Genomic DNA, 24,679 nt, shown 5'->3' on the forward strand with positions numbered 1-24,679 from the left:
TTCTAACCCACAGTGGTCATGCTCTGAGGAAAAGGCTTCTCTTCAGCCTCTTTCTCCATTCTGTCAGACATACCCTGCCAAGAAAATGAAGGGAAGAACAGGCAGATGGGAAACAGAAATATACTATAGTCCTCATAATGTTAAGTTTAGTTTTATCCATTCTTGTATCATGTAGACAGCCCTCAGGTACATAACAATATCCAGAAGGCTCATACTGGGATGCATAATGCACCTCACTCCCTATTCTACCACCTACTTCTTTTTCAACCTTTGTAAGGTAAACAGTCTTAAGGTATTCTGGATGAAATCTTTAATGATCTGAAGAATGGTAAGATAATGGAAAAATGATTATGATGGCAACAAAAACCTTATGGGAAAACAACATGGTCTGGATTTTGGGGAGGCAACCACTTACATCTTGGAGCTGGAACATAGCTTATGGAAGTACATAAACACTCATTTGCCTTACTGAGCAATCCTAAACACACTGATTATGGCGTATGTTCCAGTGGCTTAAAAAGCAGTAGTGGTGTTACACTCACAAAAACATTTTCCCCTTTCCTCTGCAGCCCATCAAAGTCTATACTGGAGTGATAGAAAGTCCTCTAGAGCAGATTTTTGGGCAGTTCAGAGAAATGCAAGAGGGGGGAAAAATAAAAAGAGAAGCGCCACTGGCAGAATTATGCTAAAACCTTAGCTCTTGTTCACTAAGGGCAATGGGGATTACTTTTGAGTAAATCTGTATAAGATTTAAGTCCTCATGAGTAATAGATATACAACAATATATAACATATGGCTGTTTTGCTTAAGGATTTATAAACAATAACCTGTTGAGATTTAAAGTGCTGGACATTTCTAAGAAGATTAAGCCTTTGCAAAATTTGGTTGCTATTAGTTACCTTGTCTCCTGGGTAGCCTGGCTCCCCTGGCTCTCCTGCAACGCCTTGTTCACCCTAAACAATGCATTATTACATTCAGCAACATAAAGAAAGCTATAAATAACAAGTTTTACACAATCCAAGCGTCATAGAAGTATTTTAACACTGATTTGCTTTTTCATAGCCCAGGTATATTGAATAAAACTTCAGATCCTTTAATAATTAAAACAGGCCACAATGTTTGATGTGATTATTTAAAGTAATGAGAACTACAGTAGCCAGCAGCATATCTTCTGAGGAGATTCTTGTATGCAAAACAAAGCAATGAAATATGAAACTTTATTGCAGTTACTTTATTATTATTTTTTAAGGATCATTTTATGTGATGTTTGAAGTCAAAATAACTCTGATAATGAAACTATTTAGATCACCTTATCACCTTTCAATCCAGGTTGCCCCATACTCCCTGGAAGACCCTATGCAAAAGAGAAATACAAGAATAAAATTACTTCACTGTTTGGAAGAGATACGTTTTTAGTTCAATGTTTGTTTATGAGCTGCATAATACTTTACCAGAGGTCCAGGAATTCCAGGTGGTCCAGATGGTCCTACTGGTCCCACAACACCCTAAACAACAATAAATAACACAATAGCTCTCTGCATTTATTTTCACAAGGAACAAACCTGTCTAGAAAGCTTCCAAATAATATAGTATATTTGCTTCTTGAATTCTGGGATTCCCCTAACCTTTTTCTTACCATTATAACATATTAGATCTGACGTAGATCAACTGTGATTAACCATAGCTAAATCACCTCAGGAAATTTTTTAAAAACTAAGTGTTAGAAGTTTTGAGACTTAGTACAGCAAGACTTCTAGTTTTACAATCCATTCCTAGAATGAGCCCTAGAATTTTAGGAGGTGCTACTGAATTGATATGAGCTTGCTTCCAATGCAATATTTTATGGCTTTATCTCCACTTTGCTGTTTTTATATTGTAAATGTTTCTTTCACTGCATTTTTATCATTTACGTTAATGCTGCCCAGAAAGCTGCCATTACAAAGTGACATAGATATAGAATAACTAAGTGAAATTTGTTTACCATCATGGACAAAGCCTACTTCTTGCACCTAGCCTTCAAGTGAACCTCTGACAGTGGTAGAACATGGATCAATGGCAGCATCCACATGGAAGAAATAATCTGGTTTGATACCACTTTAACAGCCAAGGGTCAATGCTATGGAATTTTGGGAACTGTAGTTTTGTGAGACATTTAGCCTTACACTACAATTCCCAGGATTCCCTAGCACTGAGCCAGGGCAGTTAAAACAGTCTTAAACTGGACAATTTCTGCAGTGTGTTTTGAAACTTAGTTACACTTTAAAAAACCCCAGTGAACTCAATGAGATATATTGCACTGACTTCAAAAGAACTACTCTAAGTGACAATTAGCACTGTGAACCTCTTCCATATTATAGGAGACCCAATGTGGGTTCAACAAAGTGCTGGAAACAAGCTTGGAGCTGATGAAGTTGGTTGAAGACTAATGTTACATGGATGATAAAGCACACATAAGATGACAGTTTGTCTGGCACACTGATGGTCTTGTTACAGCATCTTTTCACTTTTCAAGGGGGAACAAGTGGGTAGTTGTTGTTATGTGCTATCAAGCTGGCTTTGACTTATGGCAACTCAATAAATAAAACCCTTCCAAGAAACTCTGTGATTAACAGCCCTGCACTCATTACAGTAATTGAAACAAGACAGGATTAAGACAAAGTAACTGTTAGAGATAGAAGCTGTCAATGAAATTCAAAGGGGGCTTTTTTAATTCCCCCTGTCTCCCTCCTTTCTGTGAAACAAACTTATTAAGACTGTACTATTTTAACTACATGCAGGTGGCTTAAATAAATGGTCCTCTCCATTTACACAACCACACATATTTATTAAAAAGATTGTTAATAAAATATTAATAAAAAAATTAAGTATCAAGACAGAATGTTTCAAACTTCTATCTTCTTCAAGTACTCTGCTGTAATCAAGGTAGCGGTTATAAAATACAGTGGACAGAGTATTCCAAAGTGGATGGATAATGCTGGATACCCATCTTCCATGTTGAAATCAGGAGATGTCAAAAATGCTGAGTCTATAAATCCAAAAGTTCTACTTTTTTTCCTCTAATGATCTTCACTTAAGTGTTTGACAATATCCTTTTGAGATACAGAACAAACTTGTGTGAAGTGGTATTTGATGCTTTAAACACCACCTACACATATCCCGCCCCAAACGATTCAAGTGGGAAAGTTTTTTACCTTCTTTACTCTTCCTTTGATGCTGAATTTGCAGATTTCTATATTAACAATTAACAAAATGAACACAAACATCTGTGTCTAAGTACAGACACAGGAGTGCCATTGTGCAAAAGGGTTCAAATTGGATCATGCACGCTGACATCAAATATTCCCATAAAACGAAGGTTGTAGAACCAACATTTGCTGGCTGTTCTTAGAGACCCTTTTACACCAAGATTTGAGTAGATAGATTTTTGATTGAAAATATGTAATTGCCCCTTTCATTTAAATGTACACACATTTCTTCACATCATTTATTTCCACAAACTTCAAAAGCAGCCACCATGCCATTAGTCTTAGTATTTTCTGGCAAAGTCTTCATTGGTTTCTTTCCAGTTGTTTAGTTTTTTTTTTTTTTTTACAGTAGAATATTGGGAATTGATTTAAACCACACTTAATTGGAACTAAGCGCCACTGATTTAACTGGAAATAGCTTCCAAGCAAGTGTGCCTCGGATCTCAGCCACAGTCTGTAAGCACTGAATGGCTTAATGTGCTTTTGTCTAGAAACCATCAGCCCAATGTTGATGTTATGGAAATATGCATATGGCAAAGATTGTGCTGATTTAAATGCCAGCTGAAACTATTCCAGATCTAACAAAGAAAAAGAAATAACGTAGGCCCTCTGTGTGTTGATTTAGAATTGCATGTGAACTTGGATGGAAGTTAAGAAGTTTCTACTGAATAGAAATATATTTCCACGGCAGGGAAGGAATATTTTCTACTTGTGTTACTTGCTACTTAACAACGTCCAAAAGAAACACATTAAAATTTCTGTTTTAGGTAGCAAAATAAAAGAATGCTGTGAAGAATCAAAATCATGGCATTGAAAAGAACATCATGTAATATGATGACTAAAGAACACAACCACAACTGTGCCTAAAACTCACTCCTCACAAAGTAAGAGAAGAAATTGCTTTTAATTTGTAAGGAGGCTTGCCAAAGTCTGAGCATGCTTCCAGAGAGCAAATGTAAATACAATATTTCAGTAAAATATTTAATCTTTTTTCTAAATACTTATATGTTTCAGGGTACTTGACCACAGGTACATAAACAAAGGTCAGCTACTTTTGCCATCAATCACAAATGGCTTAGGATCTCACATATAGAGTGAAATGATCTGATGCAGAACACATCATTATCATGTGCCCCATATTGGTATGCATGTTCCATGGTTATTTATAATCTTTCCCGAGTGTACCACAATGCAAGGAAAATTTGCAATCAGAAAAGAATTGAGTAGGCTTGCAGCCAATATGACCAGAGGCCAGAGCAGCAGGTGATTCTGGCTGCAAATACTTCTAGCCACTACCAGATGGTACAGAAGTGTAACAGCCTTGATCAACTATTAATGCCTCCTCATGTGTCTCCCAAGGTGACTATGGTGAACTATAGGTAGATTACCGCACTACACTCTTATAGTCCTGCTATTCCACGTTTACTGCTCTGGCTGCCTCCTATTGCATTCTCGGATTTGTAGTTCAGTGAGGCCTAAGAGCTCTCTGGTTGAGAACTCTAAATGCCTCTCCTTAAACTGCTAATCCCAAAATGCAACAGGAGGCAGCCAGAGCAGTAAAAGTGGAATAGCAGCACTATAAGAATGTAGTGCAGTAATTTAGTAAGTAAAACAGAGGAGGTACTGTAGGTTTGCATCTAATTAAAGCCTGTCATTTACAGATTTCTTTCTATCAACAGGATGGAAGAGACCCTCAGAGCAGAACTCAGGAAGACATGGGAAACTGCAGGAAGAAGAGGGGAAGGGAAAGTTCTACTGCACAAGTAGTGACATTATATCTTAACACATGGAATAAGTGATGGTTTTTCTATCCAACCCCGTTTCAATATGGGATTTCCGCTATTTATTTATTTTTAATTACTTGATGAAGATGCATAAGTTGGGTTGCAACTTGACCTATCTGTTTACTTATCTGGATTGCAGACCCAAACAGGAGTATAATTTGTTCCTTTCTGTTCCCCTTTCTTTCTATCATTTCTTTCCATCCTTGCCTATGTGAAACTCACTGCTCATAATCTTGTACTGGAGGAAAACATGATGATGATATGAAAGGCAATGTAGCAATTAACCTCCAATATGTGGAATACAATTGGCCCTTCTTACACACTGATTTTATACACGGATTCAAGCATCCACGGTTTGAAAATATTCAAAAAAAGTATAAATTGCAAATATCAAACCTTGATTTTCCATTTTTTATTAGGGGCACCATTTTGGTATGTCTTTATATTTAATGGGACTTGAGCATCCACGGATTTTGTTATCCACGGGGGATCTTGGAGCCAAACCCCAGTGTATAACAAGAGTCCACTGTACTATGGAAATTATCACATGAGGGGCAGGACATCATTGTCCTGTCCCTGTCCTGTCCGATGGCAGGAAGGACTTTCATGTATGACCTGGCATTAACCAGCAGGGAAGCACCAGTGAAAGTGATTGTGTGAATCACTTTCACTCACAGCACGCTGAACCCATCATTCAGTTGCCCAGGAAGCACAAGTGAAAGTGATAGTATGAATCACTTTCACATGAAAGCAGGCTGAAAAGCACTTTCAGCCATCAGCTGAAAGCGCTTTCTCCTGTCATCTACAGTCTTTTGTGATAATGGAAAGACCCATTATTACCATGATGGCCGAAAGCACTTTTCAGCCCACTTTCATGTGAAAGTGATTCATGCAATCACTTTCACTCAGGTCACAGATGCGATAAGGATGAAGGAGTGATCCCATCCCTAACCCTTCCCTGTGTGATAATCTTCTATAAGAAAAAATAACCTAAAGAATGGAGGAATGTTATTCTTTGTACAATACATTCTTTCAAAAGACTAAGGGCTGAAACAGATGGCTGTGTTAAGCCAGCTTTGGGCTAGCTTGGCTTCTAGCTATCTTGAGGGCAATTACACGCCAGCCAGCTTTTATCCAGCTTGGGGCGTGGAATTTAGATGCCACTCGTCCTGGAGCCGTCGAAAAGCCGGCTCTAGAGGCAAAGGGGTGGCTTTTATCTGCCCAAAATAGGAGCTGCTTTTTTCTACTCCTATCTGGCTCGGAAACTTGCTGGATTGGGGCTGTGTGTCTGTTCGCCATGGCCTCAAGACGCTCCTTTTTGGCCGTCTGTTTCGACCCTAAGAATACAAAAAATGCCACAGGACAACAATAACTGTATTTTATTTATTATCGCCTTTAAAAGTTCCCTCACTATAACTCTGCATTGCTCTGCATCTAGGGTTTCCCAACAGTGATAGTCTACAAAATACAGCATTTGATCAGGGAACTAATATTTATCTAATCTATTATTTCTGTGGGTGAGTGACCTTGGGCAAGTCACATGTTCTCAGCTTCAGGGGATGGCAATGGCAAACCTCCTCTGAACAAATCTTACCAAGAAAACCCCGTGTCAGGTTTGTCTTAGAGTCGGAAACAATTTGAAGGCACACAACAACAACAACAAATGATTACTGTATTTTTACTGTAAGGTATGGAAAAAGTTGATTTTTTTTTCTGCCTTGGGTAACAAAATAACTTGATCAGAGTTGATTACACTGCACCATGACCTGCAAAATGAGAGCACCATTCACTTTATCTCAACATGATGTGTTGTGCTGAATCTGTTTCCTCAGCCCCTATGAATCCAATCTGAGACAGCATGCATTTTCAGTAAGAAGCCCTTACCCTCCAGACTTCATTGATATGTCATAGCACAGGCTGACCCAATTCCCCCTTTCAGAAACAATCAGAACAGTAAAATAAAAATAAAGTAATCTAAGGTTAGAGCATCCAAGCTGTTAACACTTGGGAGTATAATAAGTCAATGAAAAGGATCCTACAGGTCAAACTGCCAACAACTATATCAAGGAGCAATACAAAGATGGCCCAGTAAAGGGCTGAATAGATCATTACCCTTAAAGTCTTCTCTGTTCTGCTTCTAGCTTTGTCAAATATACAAAAATTCTTTTAAGCAGAAATAAAGATTTTATACTCACTCTAAGCCCAGGAAATCCAGGAGGGCCAGCACCACCAACAGTTCCCTTTGGCAAAAATAAAAAAAATTAAAATAACTCTGATGCATTGTTGCTGTTGTTGTATGTGTCTGTTCTATGAAATAAATACAAATATTTGGAAAACTGTATTTCTGAATAAAGGATTCAGATAAGGATAAATATAAAGCAGATTGCAAAGTACAGAGCGTTTCTATTGCTAAAATGCTGTAAATTTACACAGCACTGTACACAGTAAACAATTAATTAGAAATAAAAACCTGCCAGAGGTGTACATTCTAACAGCAAACAGTTATAAAATTAAACGTACATTAAAATAATTCAACACAATCCAATTAAAATACAGTAAGCCAACAATCAATCATGTCATGACTTGAAACGCTTCCCCGAACAAAGTTGTCTTCAATTCAGCCTTAAAGCTGATTAAAGAAGTGAGAGTCCATTCATTAGATCAGGGGTAGGCAACCTGCGGCCCGCGGGCCGGATGTGGCCCGGCAAGGCCTTGGGACCGGCCCCAGCCTGGTCCTGCCGCCGATTGCTGCCAAAGCCTTTGGCCTATCAGGAGGAAGTGGGTAAGGGGGGCCAAGCGGCAGGCAAGGGGGGCAAGCAGCAGGCAAAGGGGGGCAATTGTCTATAGAAGCCTTTGAAACATGCATTTATATTTAAAAAAATTAAAAATCAGCAATTTTTTTGCGTGTCCTCCATCTTTTTAGAAAAAGTGTCCTCCATTTGAAAATTTTGTCCTACATTTGTCCCGGTTTATTTATTTAATTAATTTTTAAAGAATTATGTAATTATTTGTTTTTTGGCTTTGGCCCCCCAGTTGTCTGAGGGACAGCAACCCGGCCCCCAGCTCAAAAAGGTTGCCTACCCCTGCATTAGATTAAGGGACAGAGGTAGGAAAGAAGAAGCGCTGAGAGCAGGAGGTTACAATAATACAGACAAGAAACCACCAGCGTGTGCACCAATATCTTGGCACTAGATGCTGAAAGAAACGGCTTAATTTTCGCAATATTATAGATAAAGAATCTGCACTACTTGGCTGTGGCCTGGACTGGGGAATAAAAAACAACAAGGAGTCAAAGATAAAGCTGAGACTATGTGGTTCCTTCACAGGCTGAATACGGATATTGTCAATTTTAATGGAAAATGAATATTGCAAAGTTGGCTTTGGTGGGAAGACACCAGTCTTTGCTATATTAAGCTTCAGACGCCGTTGGAGCATCCACTCAGAGACAGCCATGAGACAAGATGATACTCGCTGTTCAACAACTGGAGAAAGTTCTGGCATGGAAAGATACAGTTGGGTGTCATCGGCATACAGATGATATTGGAAGCCATAAGAGCAAATAAAATTAGCTCAAGTCCCATTAAATATAATGACATAGCAAAATGGTGTTCCTTATTAAAAAAATGGAAAACCAAGGTTTGATATTTGAAATTTATACTTTTTTGGACATTTTCAAACCGTGTATGCTTGAATCCGTATATAAAAAATCAGTGTATAAGAAGGGCCGACTGTATAGCCCACTACATACAAGGTTCTTCATGACTTTCAAAGGGAGGCACTAGAAATGCTGATGTCCAGTTACTGAATACAGAACAGTTAAATCTATGTTAATTCTATGTTAATCACGTTATTAATTCCTAACTTCCAGGTTTAAGAAGTTTTCCTCTTATTTTACAGTGTGCCTGCACCATGCATGGATGCGTTTTATGCGGCTTCCAGCGTATGCAGAAGCCGCTTGGGGAGGGAAATAATGGCCCATGCGCCTATGGCAAACGCACGCCACTCCGCCACATGCATGCACCCCATTATTTCCTATGGGGCTCGAGCATAGGTGGATTTTCCCTTACGCGGAAGGATCCAGAACGGATCCCTCGCGTAAGGAGAGGGCCCACTGTAGTTTCAATTTAAGAAGTTATGTTTTTCTCTTATTTTATTTTCTACTCAAGCATTTGCCCTGCAGAACACAACAGCACATTATCAATGTGTGTGTTTGCATTCATGAACACATCTAGAGAGCGTGAAAGCACACATGACAACTTATGCATGGGGCCCAAAGGAGAATGTACTGCCCAAGAAGGGTGGGACAGCATTTATCATGGAAATGGTACAAGGATAATTCTGTATTTGTGTGTTGTGTTTACACATGCCTATCTTTCAGTGCTAAGTGTATGTGTTATGTTTCATCAAGTACAAGTTTATTTTTATCATTAGATGCTCCACTTCTAAAAAAAACTTGCACTAGCTTATGATCCACCCCATAATTTACTATGCTATGTGAAATATATATTTTATTAGCATCTGCAACCTGATACATCTCATCACTCCCTCACAACCCCCAGCAGCTGTAAGTCTGGAATAGTGCCTAAACCAACCCTGGGGAATGGGCTTGACTTGTTATTTTATAGTAGCAGCTGTCACAGACAATTAGAAGAAATTCATTTGCAGCTAGATTTATTAAATTATTTTTCTAAAAGTATGCCATTTTATTGAAACGTTTAAAGCCTACATTTTAGGATATATGTACTGCAAGCTCTAACCTAGATTTAAATATTTTTGTTCTGTATCATACAGTGGGCCCTTCCCTTATGTGGGGTATCCATTCTAGATCTCCCACATAAGGGGAGGGCTCACTGTATGATACAGAACAAAATATTTAATTCTAGGTGCAGATGCACTGTATTTACAAAATATTAGATCTTAACAGTGTTAAAATGCTACAAAGCAGGGGTTGCTAACAGAAAGTGAAGTTTTCTTAGCTGACAGAGAGGCCTAAAATATCAAAATACACTTATGAAAGTGAAATCAAATCTCAAAAAACGCTTATGAAATCCAAATGATAAACAACAGGGTTGGTTTAGGCACTATTCCAGACAAATTCAGAAAAGGCCATTTTTAAGAAACCATTCAAGAATGATTTAAAATGTATGGAGTTTTAGTATCACAGGCTTCTGGCCCACCAATCCACTATGACATTCTGCATGACTTCAAGTGTGAACTAGTTATAGAAGCCTTGCATGGACACAAGTAATGATTGACAACCTTCAGGGCAAAATTCACAGTACATGAAATTTGTGGCCATATTGTACAGTTTTAATCTAAAAACAGCAACCATAGCCATAAACGGGGTGGGGGCATCCTGATAGGACTGGGACTGCACTACAGAGAAAGAGGAATTATCTCACGATCTCCATACAATACACAGTTTTCACAATATTTGCTCTGGAAGTAAAGTTGCAGTGTAGAGCAATTTCCCACTAGAAGGACAAATAGCAACTTGGGGGCAATGTAGACCAGCAAAAACACCTGCTTTGGGGTGGCGTGGGGGATGCCACACACTCCTACGTTGCCCCCAAGCTAGAGTCATGCCACCCCACTGACCCTACGGCAGGAGGTGTCATGCCGTGCTGCAGAAACATGGGGAAACTACCAGCTTTTTGCCAGCTAAAAAAGGGGCAGCATTCTGATGCTCCTTTTTGAGCTGGCAAATAGCCGGATCAGGGGCACAGCATGCAGTTGCCGCAGCCCCGATCCAGTGCTCAAAGGGGTGGCAGGAAGCAGCTCCTTCAGGGTGGTCTGTTTTGGCCCTTGTGAACAATTGTCATTACTACACATCAGTGGAGCGGGAGAACTAAACCTCTTCCTTCCCTTACAATACTGCAGTCTCAATCTGAATCACAGCCTTCTAAAATTTTCTTCAGACAAAAAAATTAAAGATAAATATATGCGAATGTACATTTAACACAGGATTGGGCAATTTTCTGGGGATACTGGCTACACTGGACTTCCTCTAAAATCTACTGGAGACAACACTGCTGCTGAATTTGCTGTTGCTGCCACATGTACTGCAGAACCTTATGGTGCGGGAAAGTACTGGAGGATTCTCTGAACTAGAGCTCTGTGATTCTGCAGCACAGACCATTTCATAATCTCCATCTCTTAAAATGGGATTAAAGGGCTGCATATGATCTGCAGGGTGTCTCCCTTCTCCCATTCAAAGCACAAAGTATTTGGCCCTTTAAACTTTATAGAAACACATGCAGCTGCAATTTTTAATTGTGTTTAAAATTTGATTGTCACATTTTAGCTGGTTCTTTTTGTGAACTGCTTCATGTTCCACTCTGGGAGAAACATAGCATATAAAACAAGCAAGCAAACAGACATCAGCCTGCATTGTTGTCACTATGTGCCATTGGTTTAACTTATAGCAACTCTATAAATGATACACCTCCAAGAGACCCTGTTATTAACCCTGCTCAGATCTCAAAAACTTGGATCCATGGCTTCATTTATTGAACACATCTATCTGTAACACAGTCTTCCTCTTTGCCCACTGCCTTCAACTTTTCCCAGCATCATTGTCTTTTCTGATGACCAGCCTGGATATTGAGATATTATTGTTGCCACTGAGAAATAAAGGCCTGTTACAGACTGCCAAAATAAAGCTGCTTCGGGTCTCTTTGGAGGTATGCTATTTAAATGATGCATGGGTCCTAAGAGTCCGGAGGTCACGCCAAAGCCACACTCCATTTCTAAGCACTGGAGTGCAGCTTTGGTGCAGCTTCCAGATTCTTAGGACCCATGCATCATTTAAACAGCATACCTCCAAAGAGACCCAAAGCAGCTTTATTTTGGCAGTCTGTAACAGGCCAAAAGTTCTTCTAAACAATATGTGAAAGCATTCATGCATCTTAGGAGTGATCCTGAGTAACTCCTCTCATCCCAGATGGTTGAATGCTATGGTACTAAGCCAGAGGTGGAGGGAAAGGCTGCACCACCACCACTGATTCTGCTCTTCACAAGTCTGCTGATTAGACTGGTACCCCTCAGCAAAGGATCAGTTCAGGATGACTATATAAATCCATTATAAGATTGACCAAGCAATAAACAATCTAATTAAAGAACAGAAAATCTTCCCTCTGCAACCTTATTGTGGTTTGTATTATAATGTGTTAACAAGTTACTGAGCATGTGGCAGCATACTTACTGGAGTTCCATCAGGACCAGGTGGGCCTCTGTTTCCAAAATCACCCTGTAAACCCTGAGTAAAACAACAACAGTTTAGTTAGAAATCATAGCATACCCAAGTGTATGCTTAATATTTTGTATTGAAAGACAAAACTAGATACTTAAACCTTTTTGAAAAAAAGTGAATGTTTTAGGACTATTTATTATTGGCTTTTCTGTCCTAACATCTTGGTTGACACACATGTATCTTCCAGTGATCTTACATGTATGAGCCACGTAGCACAATAATGTTCATATTGTCCTGCACAAAATGCTTTACATTGGATTCAGTCCATATATTCCTCTGCCTGTTGTCAAATGTACACTCAAATGTAGTGAAATCAACTGACCAACCTGTGCATGTAAACCAGGCACAAATTGACATTAGCAGAACAAAACAAAATTCAACGCACAACACTCCCAAGCAATGTATCTGCCACTAGGAAAGGAACTAGACTGTTTGAATGTCTCCAGGCATAAAAGTTCAAAAAGCTGTGTTAGTTCAATACTGAAGTGCAGCAAAAGCTATAATGCATTACTTCAGCACCGTTCCTTGCTCAAAGTCATCTTGGGGAGAGAGAGGCAGGCAAGCTTCAACTGCCTGCCTGAAAGAAGAAAAATCCCTCCTTCCGACCACCATTTTGAGGGGGAGAGAGGCCTGGCCTGAAAGACTAAGAGCCCTCCTTCCAACAACCATCTTGAGGGGGAGAGAGGCATGTTATGTTTTATTTTGACTTTGTATTGTACTTCCTGTTGTACACCGCTTTGATCTAATTTGGAAAAGCGGTATATAAATAAACATTATTATTATTATTATTATTATTATTATTATTATTATTATTAGTATTAATTATTATTATTATTATTAGATAAGAAATATTTTATTTGCTGGCACAGCAAGATAAATCAGTGTATTAGAGTTAGTTAAGGTATCCAGAGAAAACTTTTAAAATGTAAATAAATTAGTCTATACTAGATGGAGGTATGTAGGGGAGGGAACAGTAATCTCAAATGGTTTGTGAGGTGGATTGGAAAGCAGTGGGGGGGGGGCATCCTTGCCAGCAGCTGATGGGTAGCAGAATAGGAAGGAGCACCTTGAAAGGTACTGGCACTGCTGACTATTTAGCACAAATGCACCAGTATGCCATCTCTCGGGTTAGCTTGATGTTGTTAAAGGCACAATTCTGTACTACTAGGATACTAATTCTCCAGATATTTCAAATCAACTCTGCTTTTTTATCTAATTCTATCTATTGTTTTATACATATTTTGTAGAATGTACGCCATTGGCAGGTTTCATTTTTATCGATTTTATTGTTTGTATGTACAGCGCTGTGTAAATCTACAGTGCAATATAAATAAAGTGTAATAATAATAATAATAATAATAATAATAATAATAATAATAATAATATAGTTTCACCTAGTACAGTAATTCTTTGTTTAGGTCCTTCATCTGTTTTGGACTCCAGCTGTCACAAGCCCCATCTATAAAGAATCTGGAATCCTCCTAGCTGAGGCTTGTAAGAGCTGTAGACTAAAGTTGAAAACTATTATACTGGGACTGCATCTACATTGCAGAATTAATGCAGTTTGACTGTACTTTAACCGCCATGGTTCATTGTTATGGAATTTTGGGGTTTATAGTTTTGTGAGGTATTTAGCCTTCTCTCTCAGTGAGCTCTGGTGCCACAACAAACTACAAATCCCAGGATTCATTAGGATGGCACCATGACAGATAAAGCAGTGTCAAACTGCATTAATTCTGCAGGGTGGCAGCAACCTTAGTGAACCTGTAATGTGATCCAACAAGCATCTGTCAGATTCTAAAATATTCCACAGAGCAAAATTTAAATTCAGAAACGTTTAAGAAAACAGAGTAATTCTACAAAACAAAGTAGAGCTGAAAGAAGTGCACAGATCTTGAACAGATCCTATTTCACATCACCAATACCTTTCTGAAACTGAGAGATTTTCAAAATCAGTTCATGATATGGCATGTGTGTGACAGATACAGTCTGTTGCTGAAAGGGGAAAATATCCCACTGACTAAAGTCAAGCTCGTGGGATCCCAAAATTGTTTTTGGGTTCCAAGCCTAAAATTTATTCCCTTTGCCCTTGGCCTAAATATTTCTCATTGCATTTTAGGTACCACTGTAACCATTTAAGTGGTAAAACCATTTTTGGCATTAAATAATGCCATTTGACATGCTACTGTGGAACCTTTCAAAGAGGAAGTCTATTAATATTTTACTAGGAACTATGATTGATTGCTCTTGCCATTACTGCAAGTTATACTGGAAAATTGTTATTAAAATTTATGAAGTGTCCTACATCATGTCGACATCTAGCTACAACAAAGCCTTCATAGAATTTATTCCTCTGGCCAACTACAACATTTGTAAAATTCTGCATATTGTGTATAATACAATTGGCAGTAACTTTAAAATATGGCAAACCCTGCCAGGTTTCATGTAATATACATAATGGGTAAAAGAAATTCAGTACATGTGTTTTGAGTAACAGAATAATTTATTTAAACATAGTGTACATTCAGCATTATGTCAATGCTTTCAGACAAGACCCTATAATTTTCTTAACAGTAAAGCTAACCAGTTTAATATTTTGTTCCATTTCATTTATACCTAATGTATTCATGTCTATAACTAAGGGGATTATCACACAGAGGCTTACTATCTCTGAAATGTCACTAAATAATCTGTAAAGAGCAAGTGTGTCATACTTTCCCCCCGATTAAATCATCATAGAGATGTCCCGTCATTAAAGTATTCGCGGAACAGACATTTCTCTGCATAATGGGAACTTCCGTTATGCAGAGAAATGGCTGGGAGACCTCCAGGACAATTTAATCATGGGGGACAAGCACGACTGACAATCATGCCCTTATGCTTTACGGATGATTTAGCAATGTTTCAGGGATGATAAGCTTCTGTGTGATAATCCCTTAAAACTAGCCATTTTTCTCAAAGAAGCTGCACTTGTAATAGATGTTAGTATCTATAAAGGGGACTTTCATAGATTACTACCATATATGAAATGGTACCAAAAGATCAAACAACATATTTTCAAAAGCATTTTCAAAACTCTTGGGGGGAGGAATCGAAAATATTTCACTAACTGCTCAATGAACTGGCATCATCATATTTCAGAGACCAAGCTCTTCTTCAAGGGAAACCTTTTGTACACAATTCTACAGTTGTAAAGCAGTTTCCAAAGGTCTAGTTGTGTTACCCTATTGCAACAAAAACAGAGTTCTGTGGCACCTTAAAGACTAGTAAATTTATTATTACATTAATTTTCACAGCTCACATCAACAAAAGTACGGGGTGTTATACAGAATGTTATGTGTGAGAGAGAAAGAGAGAGAGAGAAGTTTAACAGACAAGGGAAACTGGAAGTATAATCCAATGGCAATCCGAACGCAATCATGGAGTTTAACATTATTGCGTGATAGACTACCACATGCAATTTCGGGCAATGGGAGGTCAGTCCGAACGCAATCATGGGGTTTCACGTTATTGCGTGATAGACTACCACACACAATTTCGGGCAATGGCAAGCTGTTTTTGAGCAATGGGAAGTCAGTTCGAATGCAATTCAAATTCATGTAAATTCGCTGAACTAGCAAATTCACGTGAACGCATTCTGGCCCCACTTTCTTTTCATTCAAAATTAAGAGAAATTCCTCCCGTGTGATAAAATCTGGCCATTCCCAGGTTATTTGTTATTTGCTATCAAGTTTACTTCAACTTCTGGTAACCCTATGACTGAGAGACTTCCAACTCAACCTACTATCAACAACCCTATTCAAGTCCTGCAAATTCAGAGCCATGGCTTCCTTAATTGAATCAATCCACCTGTACTGCCATCTTTCTCTTTTCCTACTGTCCTCCACTTTACCATACACTTATTGTCTTTTATAATGAGTCATTTTATCTCATGATATGTCCAATGTACAATAGTCTCAGTTTAGTCATTTTTGATTCTAGTGAGAGTTCAAGCATGGTTTGCTCTATTACTAATTTATTTGTCTTTTTGGTAGTCTATGATAGTTGTTTCAGTTTTCCTCCTTTCAGATTTCATCACCATGCAACTTTTAGAATCATGCATAGAAACTGGAAACCTGCTTTTTATGTGTTGTGTGGATGTGTGTGTTACACCAAACTACATCTGGTAACACGAACATTGTTATACCTGGTAAGTCAAGTAAGTACATGGAGTATATTAATCCTGATAGATAGATCCAATAGAGAGACAGTTTATTGCTTAGTCCAAAGACCAGCATTAATTCTGATGCAAATCTTTAACACCAGGTTAGAATGTCCTGCACGATGGGGTAAGCTCCTGTCACTAGTCCCAGCTTCTGCCAGCCTAGCCATTCAAAAGCATGCACATACAAGTAGATAAATAGGTACCATTTGGTGGGAAGGTAACAGCATTTGGAGCAATCATGCTGGCCACATGGCCACCAGAGCAGTCCTCGGATACCACTGGTTCTTCTGCTTAGTTACGGAGGTGAGCACCGCCCCTTACAGTCAGTTACCACTAGACATTCATGTCAAGGGACTACCTTTACCTTTAAGTACTTATAACAGTATGGTGGCCCTGCTTGCTCTCTCTTACAGCACAAGACAATCACAATTATAAAGCTGAAAGAAACAACAATGGTTATCTAGTCCAATCCCCTGCCATGCAGGAATACACAACTAAAGCACCTCTTTAGTGCTTTCAATACCCATCCAACTTCTGTTTAAAGATCTCTAAAGATGGAAAGTCCACCATCTTCTAAGCCAGTCTATTCCACTGATGAACAGTTCTTACAGTGGAAGAAAAAGTTTTCCCTAATGTTTTGGTGGAATGTCTTTTCTTGTAATTTGAATCCATATGTTTGTGTTGTACTTGCAGCAGCAGAAAACAAGCTTGTTTCATTTTCTACATGACATCCTTTCAGATAAAGAGAGTTATCATGTCACTCTTCTTTTCTGTAAGCAAAACATGTCCAGCTCCCTAAGTTGTTCCTCATGAGGCTTGATTTCCAGACATTTAATCAGTTTGGTTGTCCTTCTCTGGATATGTTCCAGTTTGTCAATATTCTTCTTGGTGCTCAGGACTGGACACAGTATTCCAGTGAGATCTATCCAAAACAGAGGAGAGTGGAACTACTGCTGCCCTTGATATGGTCACTATACTCCAGTTGATGCACTCCAGAACTGCATTTGGCTTTTCTGGCTGCTGCATCACACTCTTGATTCATGTGGTCTAGCTTGTGGTCTACTAAGACCCCAGGTCCTTTTCACATGTACTGCTTTCAAGACAGGTGTCTTTTTTCTGCCTAGATGTAATAACTTGAGACAACATAAGGCACTACTCTGTAATAATTAAAGACTTGCAGAAAAGTTTTACATCAGAAATTGACTGAAGTAATTTTCATAGCATCTACAAAAATATTTTCCTTTTAATGTATGTCCACCCCCAACCCACCCCTGAAACTCTTTACACCTTGCTGCTGCTGGGCTTCAGAACTATTGCTTATCTTTTCCCCCTATATCTTTTTAAGAAGTCTCCTCTGCATTCTTTCAGCAGAAGAAAATAACTTAGAAAAGACAGCATTTTCCCTTTATATGTAGGGAGAAACTTAGGCTGTGCCTATTTACTTAGGAGAAAGCTTCACTGAATTTAATGGGACTTACTTTTGAATACATATAGATGGATTTTGCTGTTAAATGAGTTAATAAACAGTTAATGAAATGAAGAATACATAAACTATCATACCTGTCTCCCCTTCAGCCCTCTTTTTCCAGATAGACCTGGAATACCCTGAAACAGAAAAATGTTACAAAACACATATTCACAGGTGACTATGTTGGCCATACACCTAAATCTATAAGTCAATGACACCTTTATTGGCCAATGAAAAAGCACAAAATACATGATGTAAGTTTTTGAAGCTCCACCAGCTTCTTCATCAGGCAAAAGATATAATCACGCAGGAGAAGCAAGTGACAACATTAAGAGTGACAGGACAACATTTTGTCTCATGGTATTTCTGAGTTATATTAGTTAAGATGGCCTGACTAGAGGAATACCAATGCAGGCAGAGGTCACTTCCCTTCTTGGCCATGGGGGGACTGGGGGCAAAGGGCAATAAAATTCAAATCCATTAGCAGCAGAAAAGAAACTTTCATTGAGAAGTTACATAGAATGTGTTTTTCCCCCAATTAAGTTAAAGTCTCTTGTCATATGAAGTTTATTAATCTCATTACCACTCAGTTGTATTTTTTTTCTCTGATCTGTTCTCATGTATTTTGAGGTAGCTATAACTCCTGTATACAAAACATGAGAATTTCTTCCAGTGGCAACCTAAAAGGTTTTTAAAAATACTGTATCAACAAGTGAAGTAAAACTGGCAGAAAACCTCTGGTCGAGCTGACATGGTGCTTCCCTCCTTTGGCCTTTGTGAAAACATTCATGGGACTTCTGAGATGTTTTCAAACCTCAGTGATGCTTCTTTTTTAACTTTGCAATTCTTAGTTTCATTTGCCTCAAGTTGCTGTTAAGCATTATTGACTGGTACTGTACAAATGCTCCCATGGATGCTTAGAAACAAAACTCTATTGGTCATCCTCAGCTAACCAGGTTAAATGACATTGTGGTCTATGCATGATGAACAAAATATAATCAAAACAGCTATAGGGAGAGACACAGGTGAGAGTCTGTTTCAGGAATTAGCATCCTGACAGTAGCAGGAGTACCAGTTCCATGGAAAATGGCCACACAGTCATGCCATCAAGCAAAGCTGCTTTTTATTCAAACAGGTTTTTAATTAATAATTGCTTATAGGTAAACCACTTATGGGAAGAGGGTGCTTTATTTATTTTTAAACTTTTGTAAGCTTTTGAATGATTTCACAGTGTTTATAGCTAAAGCTTTAATATGACATTGTTAAATTGTGCTTTAAATGTTATCACGTTTTTAACTGATTTTTTTTAAAGTGAGCTGTCTTAGGTTCCAGTCCAGGGCAAAGGTGGCATATAAATTATATAAGTAATTAAGCAACCAGTAAACAAACAAACAAACATAATTCAACCATAGTTTTGAGGTCTTTCCTGCAGAAAAAAGCAGCTGCCACCCAAGTGCAATTATGAGCTAAAAGCAGCTTTATTTACAAATGAAGAAGAACAAATTGGAAATGATATTAAATACATTACTGTTGGAGCTCTCCTCCTTCTAGTCAAATTAGCAGCTTTGGATAGAGCTTGAGGTTCGCAGGGATAAAGGTGTAGGGAATTGTTGCTTATCCATCACAATACTGATCTTCCTGATATTGTGCACATTAAATTCAACAATGCATCAACATCATAACTAGCCTTATACTTGCTTTGGTGTTTATGAGCCAGAGTACTATGAAATGCATGCCTTGTTTAGAAATGCACAGTATAGTGCTTCCTTGTCATAAAGATGTTAAGTATTCCATAAATATTACCCTTTCTCCCTCGAGTCCAGGGAGCCCTGCCACTCCTGGGGGTCCAATGAAACCCTTAAAAAGTGACAAATAGAAAAACAAACAAGTAAGAAATTGTTTCCTCACTGCAGCTTGCAGAAAGACACAAACCATTTGCTATGCTTATTGATGTATATTTGTCCCTCCACATTTGCAGCTTTGACATTTGTGGATTTGATTATTCATGGATTTTATTAATATGTTCTCTCTAGGAATCTCTAGGTCCTCTAGTGCAACTCTGTGGTCAACTTTAACCAACAGTCTCACTGAAGGACCTAGAGTCCTAGATATTCCTAGAGAGAACCCTCCACTAAGCATTTGTAGCTCCTCCAGCGCAATAAATTACGGCCTCATTCCCACTTACCTCTTGATTTGATTCCTGAACCGATTCCTGAAGTTTCAAGAATCGATACAGGAAGTGACAGCTGCAGCTTCCCCACCATGTCTCCTTCCATCCTCCTGGCCATACCAGAAGCGGGGGAGAGGCCGGGGCGGAAGGAGAGAGGCAGGCCAGGAGGACTGAGGACTGAGCATGGAAGTATGGCCAGGAAAGCTGCAGCCAGTAGGAACCAGGACGGATTCGAATCCGATTCGATTTTGCCTGGTTCCCACTTGGGCTAAATTGATTTATTTTCAAATAAATCAATTCAGGCCAAAAAACACCCCATTTTACCAGTGTCTTTTTGACGCAGGTTAAATGGGTAAAAATGGGTAAAAACCATGGGCCCCCTTTCGAAATTGCTTCAGGGATTCGAATTAAGGTGGTTTAAACCGGATTATTTGGAATCACGATTTAAACCATAGTGGGAACAACCCCTACAATCCCCAGGATTCTCTAGCACTAAGCCAGGACAGTTAAAACAGTCTCAAACTGGATTATTTCGGCAGTGTGTTTTGGACCTTAGACTGGCAAACCACTAAAGGAATTTATGGGGCTGGAGTAAAAAAAATATTTTAAAGATCTGCTGATTGTTATCTTCTACAACCTGTGATGGAAGAGGAACACGTGGAAGTATGCACACCACAAATTCCCTTACAATTTTACTCCATTCAGAAATAAAATCAGGAAACTATTGTATCTTACAAGCAGATCTTTAGTTTTGCAAACTAAAAGATAGGATATTCCATCTTTTTGTCATCTTCTAAAACTACATTAATGTTATAGATGCAAAATGGCCCGGGTTCACACATGCGCACACACATAAATCCTTCCCCCAACACCATTTATGTACAGTTATGTTCCAAGCAAAGGTGAAGGAGGAAAATGAAATAGACCTTTCAGTGTACATTAATAACTGTGTACAAATTAGAACAACCCACTATGTAGAGAAATACCAAACGCAAATAAAATATTTCCAGCCCCTTACCAAACTGTTGATAGGCATTAAAAAAAAGCCATGCATGCCATAATCCTTTAAAATGCTTACTTACTCTTACACCTTTAGGGCCTGGGTTACCTTCTGGTCCTGCTAAACCCTAGCACCAAAAAAATATCTTCTTTACTTCATTTTTAATGGAAGGAGACACTATATTTAAAAATGCTACAGCAATTAATTTTCAAAATTGTCTATGTGCGTTTCAAAATTATGACTTCCTAAATCAGAATTCTATACATGTAAACTAGTTCCCCAGGGGCTCTTAAAATAAATGATTCCCCAATGGTATGGGTACAACTACCTTTTTATTACACTTACTTCTTTTCAAGAACTTAAACCCCCCTCCCCAACTTCAATTACAGACTTGGCATAGTGTGATTTTGCAAGAATTTTAAATAAACCTTTAAGTCTAAATGCAATCCCAGACATTTCACAGTCATTATAAATACAACATGCCAATCTCAAAATTTCAGACATCCTTGCCATTCATGAAGGGCTAACTTGTCATTAGTTACTTTAGTTGCTATATACATTTTAAATAGTACTTGAATATATTGTTTTAATATCACATATGCCTGACTGCGAGTTATTAGAAATCAATTATCAGGTTCAAATCACAGGTGAGGATCAAATTAAAGAGTTAAATTTATCCTGGTATCTGTGCAACCACTGTGTATACTGGAAAGGGTACACATTCCTAATACGTTGAGTTTATTGAGCAAATTCTGTGACTGCTCTTTTCCTTTATATATTTTTTTCTCCCTGTATTAATGGAAGGAGTCATTCGGTGTAGTAATGGAGTAGGAAAGGTTTTTGAAACATCATTTCCTAATAAAATAATAATAATTAATGAATGCAAAAACTTAGAAAAAAATGACACACTTGAAGGAATATTTTCCCTTTCCAGAAAATCCTGGGACAGGGTTACATTTTCTGTTCTTGCTTCCTATTTCTTGCTTCTCCTTTCCCATTTAGTCTGCTGTTACCTTCCTGAGAGGTAAGTACTCCAAACAATGAGAAGAGAAGTAATCACAACCCATATATTCTTTGAGAACTTGGGAAAGTCAATTTAATATGCAGAAACACACAGCTAACATGGTCATTGACTATATTGGCTAGGATCTGTAGTACAAAAAGTAATTTTATAAAGCCCTGTACTCTTTATATGATTCACCTGAAGCAACTAGCCTCCAATTGGCAGGTTGACACTCCCTTGGAGTGTGGTGGAGTCTCTTTCTATGAAGGTTTTTAAACAGAGGCTGGATGGCCATCTGTTGGGGGTGTTTTGTTTGCGTATACCTGCATGGCAGAAGGGGGTTGGACTGTATGGCCCTTGTGGTCTCTTCCAACTTAATGATTCTATGACCTTTGTTTTCTTATAAACACTAAGGACCTTTTAAATTAATGATTGACTTTAAAAAAATAAAACTCTATTGTTCCCACGAGCCCACAAATAGTGTTGCAATTAATATGTTGTAACAGCTAGTGTCTTATTTTTTTCTCCCTTCAGCCCCCCTCAGACATAATGGCTATACTACTTAAATATACTCCTTAAATATAAAATTACAAGAATAAAACCATATAAATGCAAAACAACAATTAAAACAATTTACAGGTGGTGACAGCGAAGAGACTTAATGAGATGAAATATAATAATAAATATTTATTTGAATATTTAAGGTTGGAGATGGGTCCCATCTCCAACCTGTGCTCTGACCTGTACTCTTCAAAGAAACTAGTGAGGTTGAATAACAACAAGCGATGAATAGAACCATGAAGATCTATATCTGGTTTACGTTTCTTTAAAGAAAGTAAAGCTGATCATTTAGGTTTTATGGTAAAAATAAATTCTGGAAATTTAGCTTTATAGCATAGTTACTGCACCTGCCTGCCAGGGTAACCAGGAGCCCCAGAGTTGCCAGTCATTCCGAGAATCCCCTAAATTAAATGGAAAAAATAATTAATGGATTTTAAGATCTATATGTAAGCAGTAAACATTCCATTCAGGGCTGCTTCTCATAACATTTACACAAATCATATACATCAGTTTGATAATTCAGCTAAGCAGTAACCACCTGCCTAAGAAGCAGTGAATGGAAGGAAACAGCCACAGCAGCATGTAGCAAAATATGAAATACAGACTGATTCATGAATTAAATCTTAAAACAATGTTTGGAACAAGTGAGGATTCCCACAGAGGATAGAGATTTACTATGCAGGTTAAAATGATACTGAGTTTGGCTGTATAGAAAGAAATTCTGAATATCCCCACTAGAATGCCCTTAATGTCATTTTTCATCAAACATCCTAGTCCAATAGTTCAGAAGCCATTTTTGCTACTCAAAATCCTACTGAATAGTGAAGGTTTAGGATGAACCAGAAAATTTATGAACGTCAACAATTAGGTATACAAAGATGTCTCAAAAGCAAAGAAATAAATCGACAACAAAGGTTAGTGAAACTAACCTCTTTTCCTACTTCAGAATACAGTGACAACCTCTGTTTTAAGTCATTTCATAATCCTTATGTACCAGACTGTTATCTTTTTAATAACTGGAACAAGGATAGTGACAGAAAATTGTAAAATGCAGAAAGTAAGCAAGAACATTAAGAAGGCAAAATATTCCGAGTGAACTAAGTGTGTACATATTTATTGTTTGTCACTAATGCTGAGCTCAGATGCAGATCAGGTTAGTTTCTATGGTAAAGATGAGGCGATGAATGTGTCTACATAATCACTTCTGTGCTGCAATCACAGACAATGTGGAACCATTTCTGTAACCAAGGCTTGTAGGCTGAAATTCTATACTCTTTTTAATGACAGAAAAACCTACTGCATTTAACATGTACAGTAGACAAGCATGCCGTAAAACTGAAACCTTACGCAATGAGGTAATTTTTAACAGGAGGATGTGGGGAGGAATTTTACCATGTTTTAACTCCTCTGGGCCTTTCACTCTAACAGGAAAACTTTTTTTCTATAATAGGAAGTTATTTATTTATTTAATGTATTTATACCCTGTATAGAGCTCCAAAGGCTCTCAGAGTGGCTTACAGATTCCCTGCCCTCAGACTTATAGGCATCACCATTGAAGTCCCTTTGTCCCTAATGGCAGCATGGTCACATACACATGCTACCATTGGGGACAACAGAACTCAAGCACCTGCGGTATTTAGAAGCCGGGGGGGGGGGGGGGGGGCAAAATGTTTCCCTTGTGGATATAGAGGACCAACTGTAAAGAGAAAAGTAGTCAGTACTACATAAATCAAGATATAGGATCGATGTCTCTACCAATGTCAGGATTTGAACAAGTGTATGTTTTGGAATTCAGGTTTCTGAATCCTTTAGTGAACATACCAGTAATCACTCTTCCATGTTCTCAGACCCATTTTGCTCTCTTCTGGGACCCATTTACACAACACATGTATAGTGCTATTATTCCACTTTATTGTCACAGTTCCATCCTATGTATCCTTTCCTATCCTAGGATTTGTAGTTTGGTGAAGCACTGGAGTGATTTTGGCTGAC

The 24,679-nt window shown here is 38.3% G+C and overlaps 1 protein-coding gene across 1 annotated transcript in view; it reads right to left on the minus strand.

Moving 5' to 3' along the window:
- The window catches only part of COL24A1 (collagen type XXIV alpha 1 chain), a 225,307-nt gene that overhangs the window by 136,217 nt on the left and 64,411 nt on the right, over positions 1-24,679 (minus strand). Inside the window, exons 9-17 of the mRNA XM_042463503.1 lie at positions 23,035-23,088; positions 21,206-21,250; positions 19,757-19,810; positions 18,046-18,090; positions 12,234-12,287; positions 7,225-7,269; positions 1,452-1,505; positions 1,310-1,354; positions 900-953 (exon numbers count right to left, since the gene is read on the minus strand). Coding sequence (XP_042319437.1) covers positions 900-953; positions 1,310-1,354; positions 1,452-1,505; positions 7,225-7,269; positions 12,234-12,287; positions 18,046-18,090; positions 19,757-19,810; positions 21,206-21,250; positions 23,035-23,088 — 450 coding nt within the window. The remainder of the gene's footprint in view (positions 1-899; positions 954-1,309; positions 1,355-1,451; positions 1,506-7,224; positions 7,270-12,233; positions 12,288-18,045; positions 18,091-19,756; positions 19,811-21,205; positions 21,251-23,034; positions 23,089-24,679) is intronic.

This window comes from Sceloporus undulatus, chromosome 4 (genome assembly GCF_019175285.1).
Source record: "Sceloporus undulatus isolate JIND9_A2432 ecotype Alabama chromosome 4, SceUnd_v1.1, whole genome shotgun sequence".
Lineage (NCBI taxonomy): Eukaryota > Metazoa > Chordata > Lepidosauria > Squamata > Phrynosomatidae > Sceloporus > Sceloporus undulatus.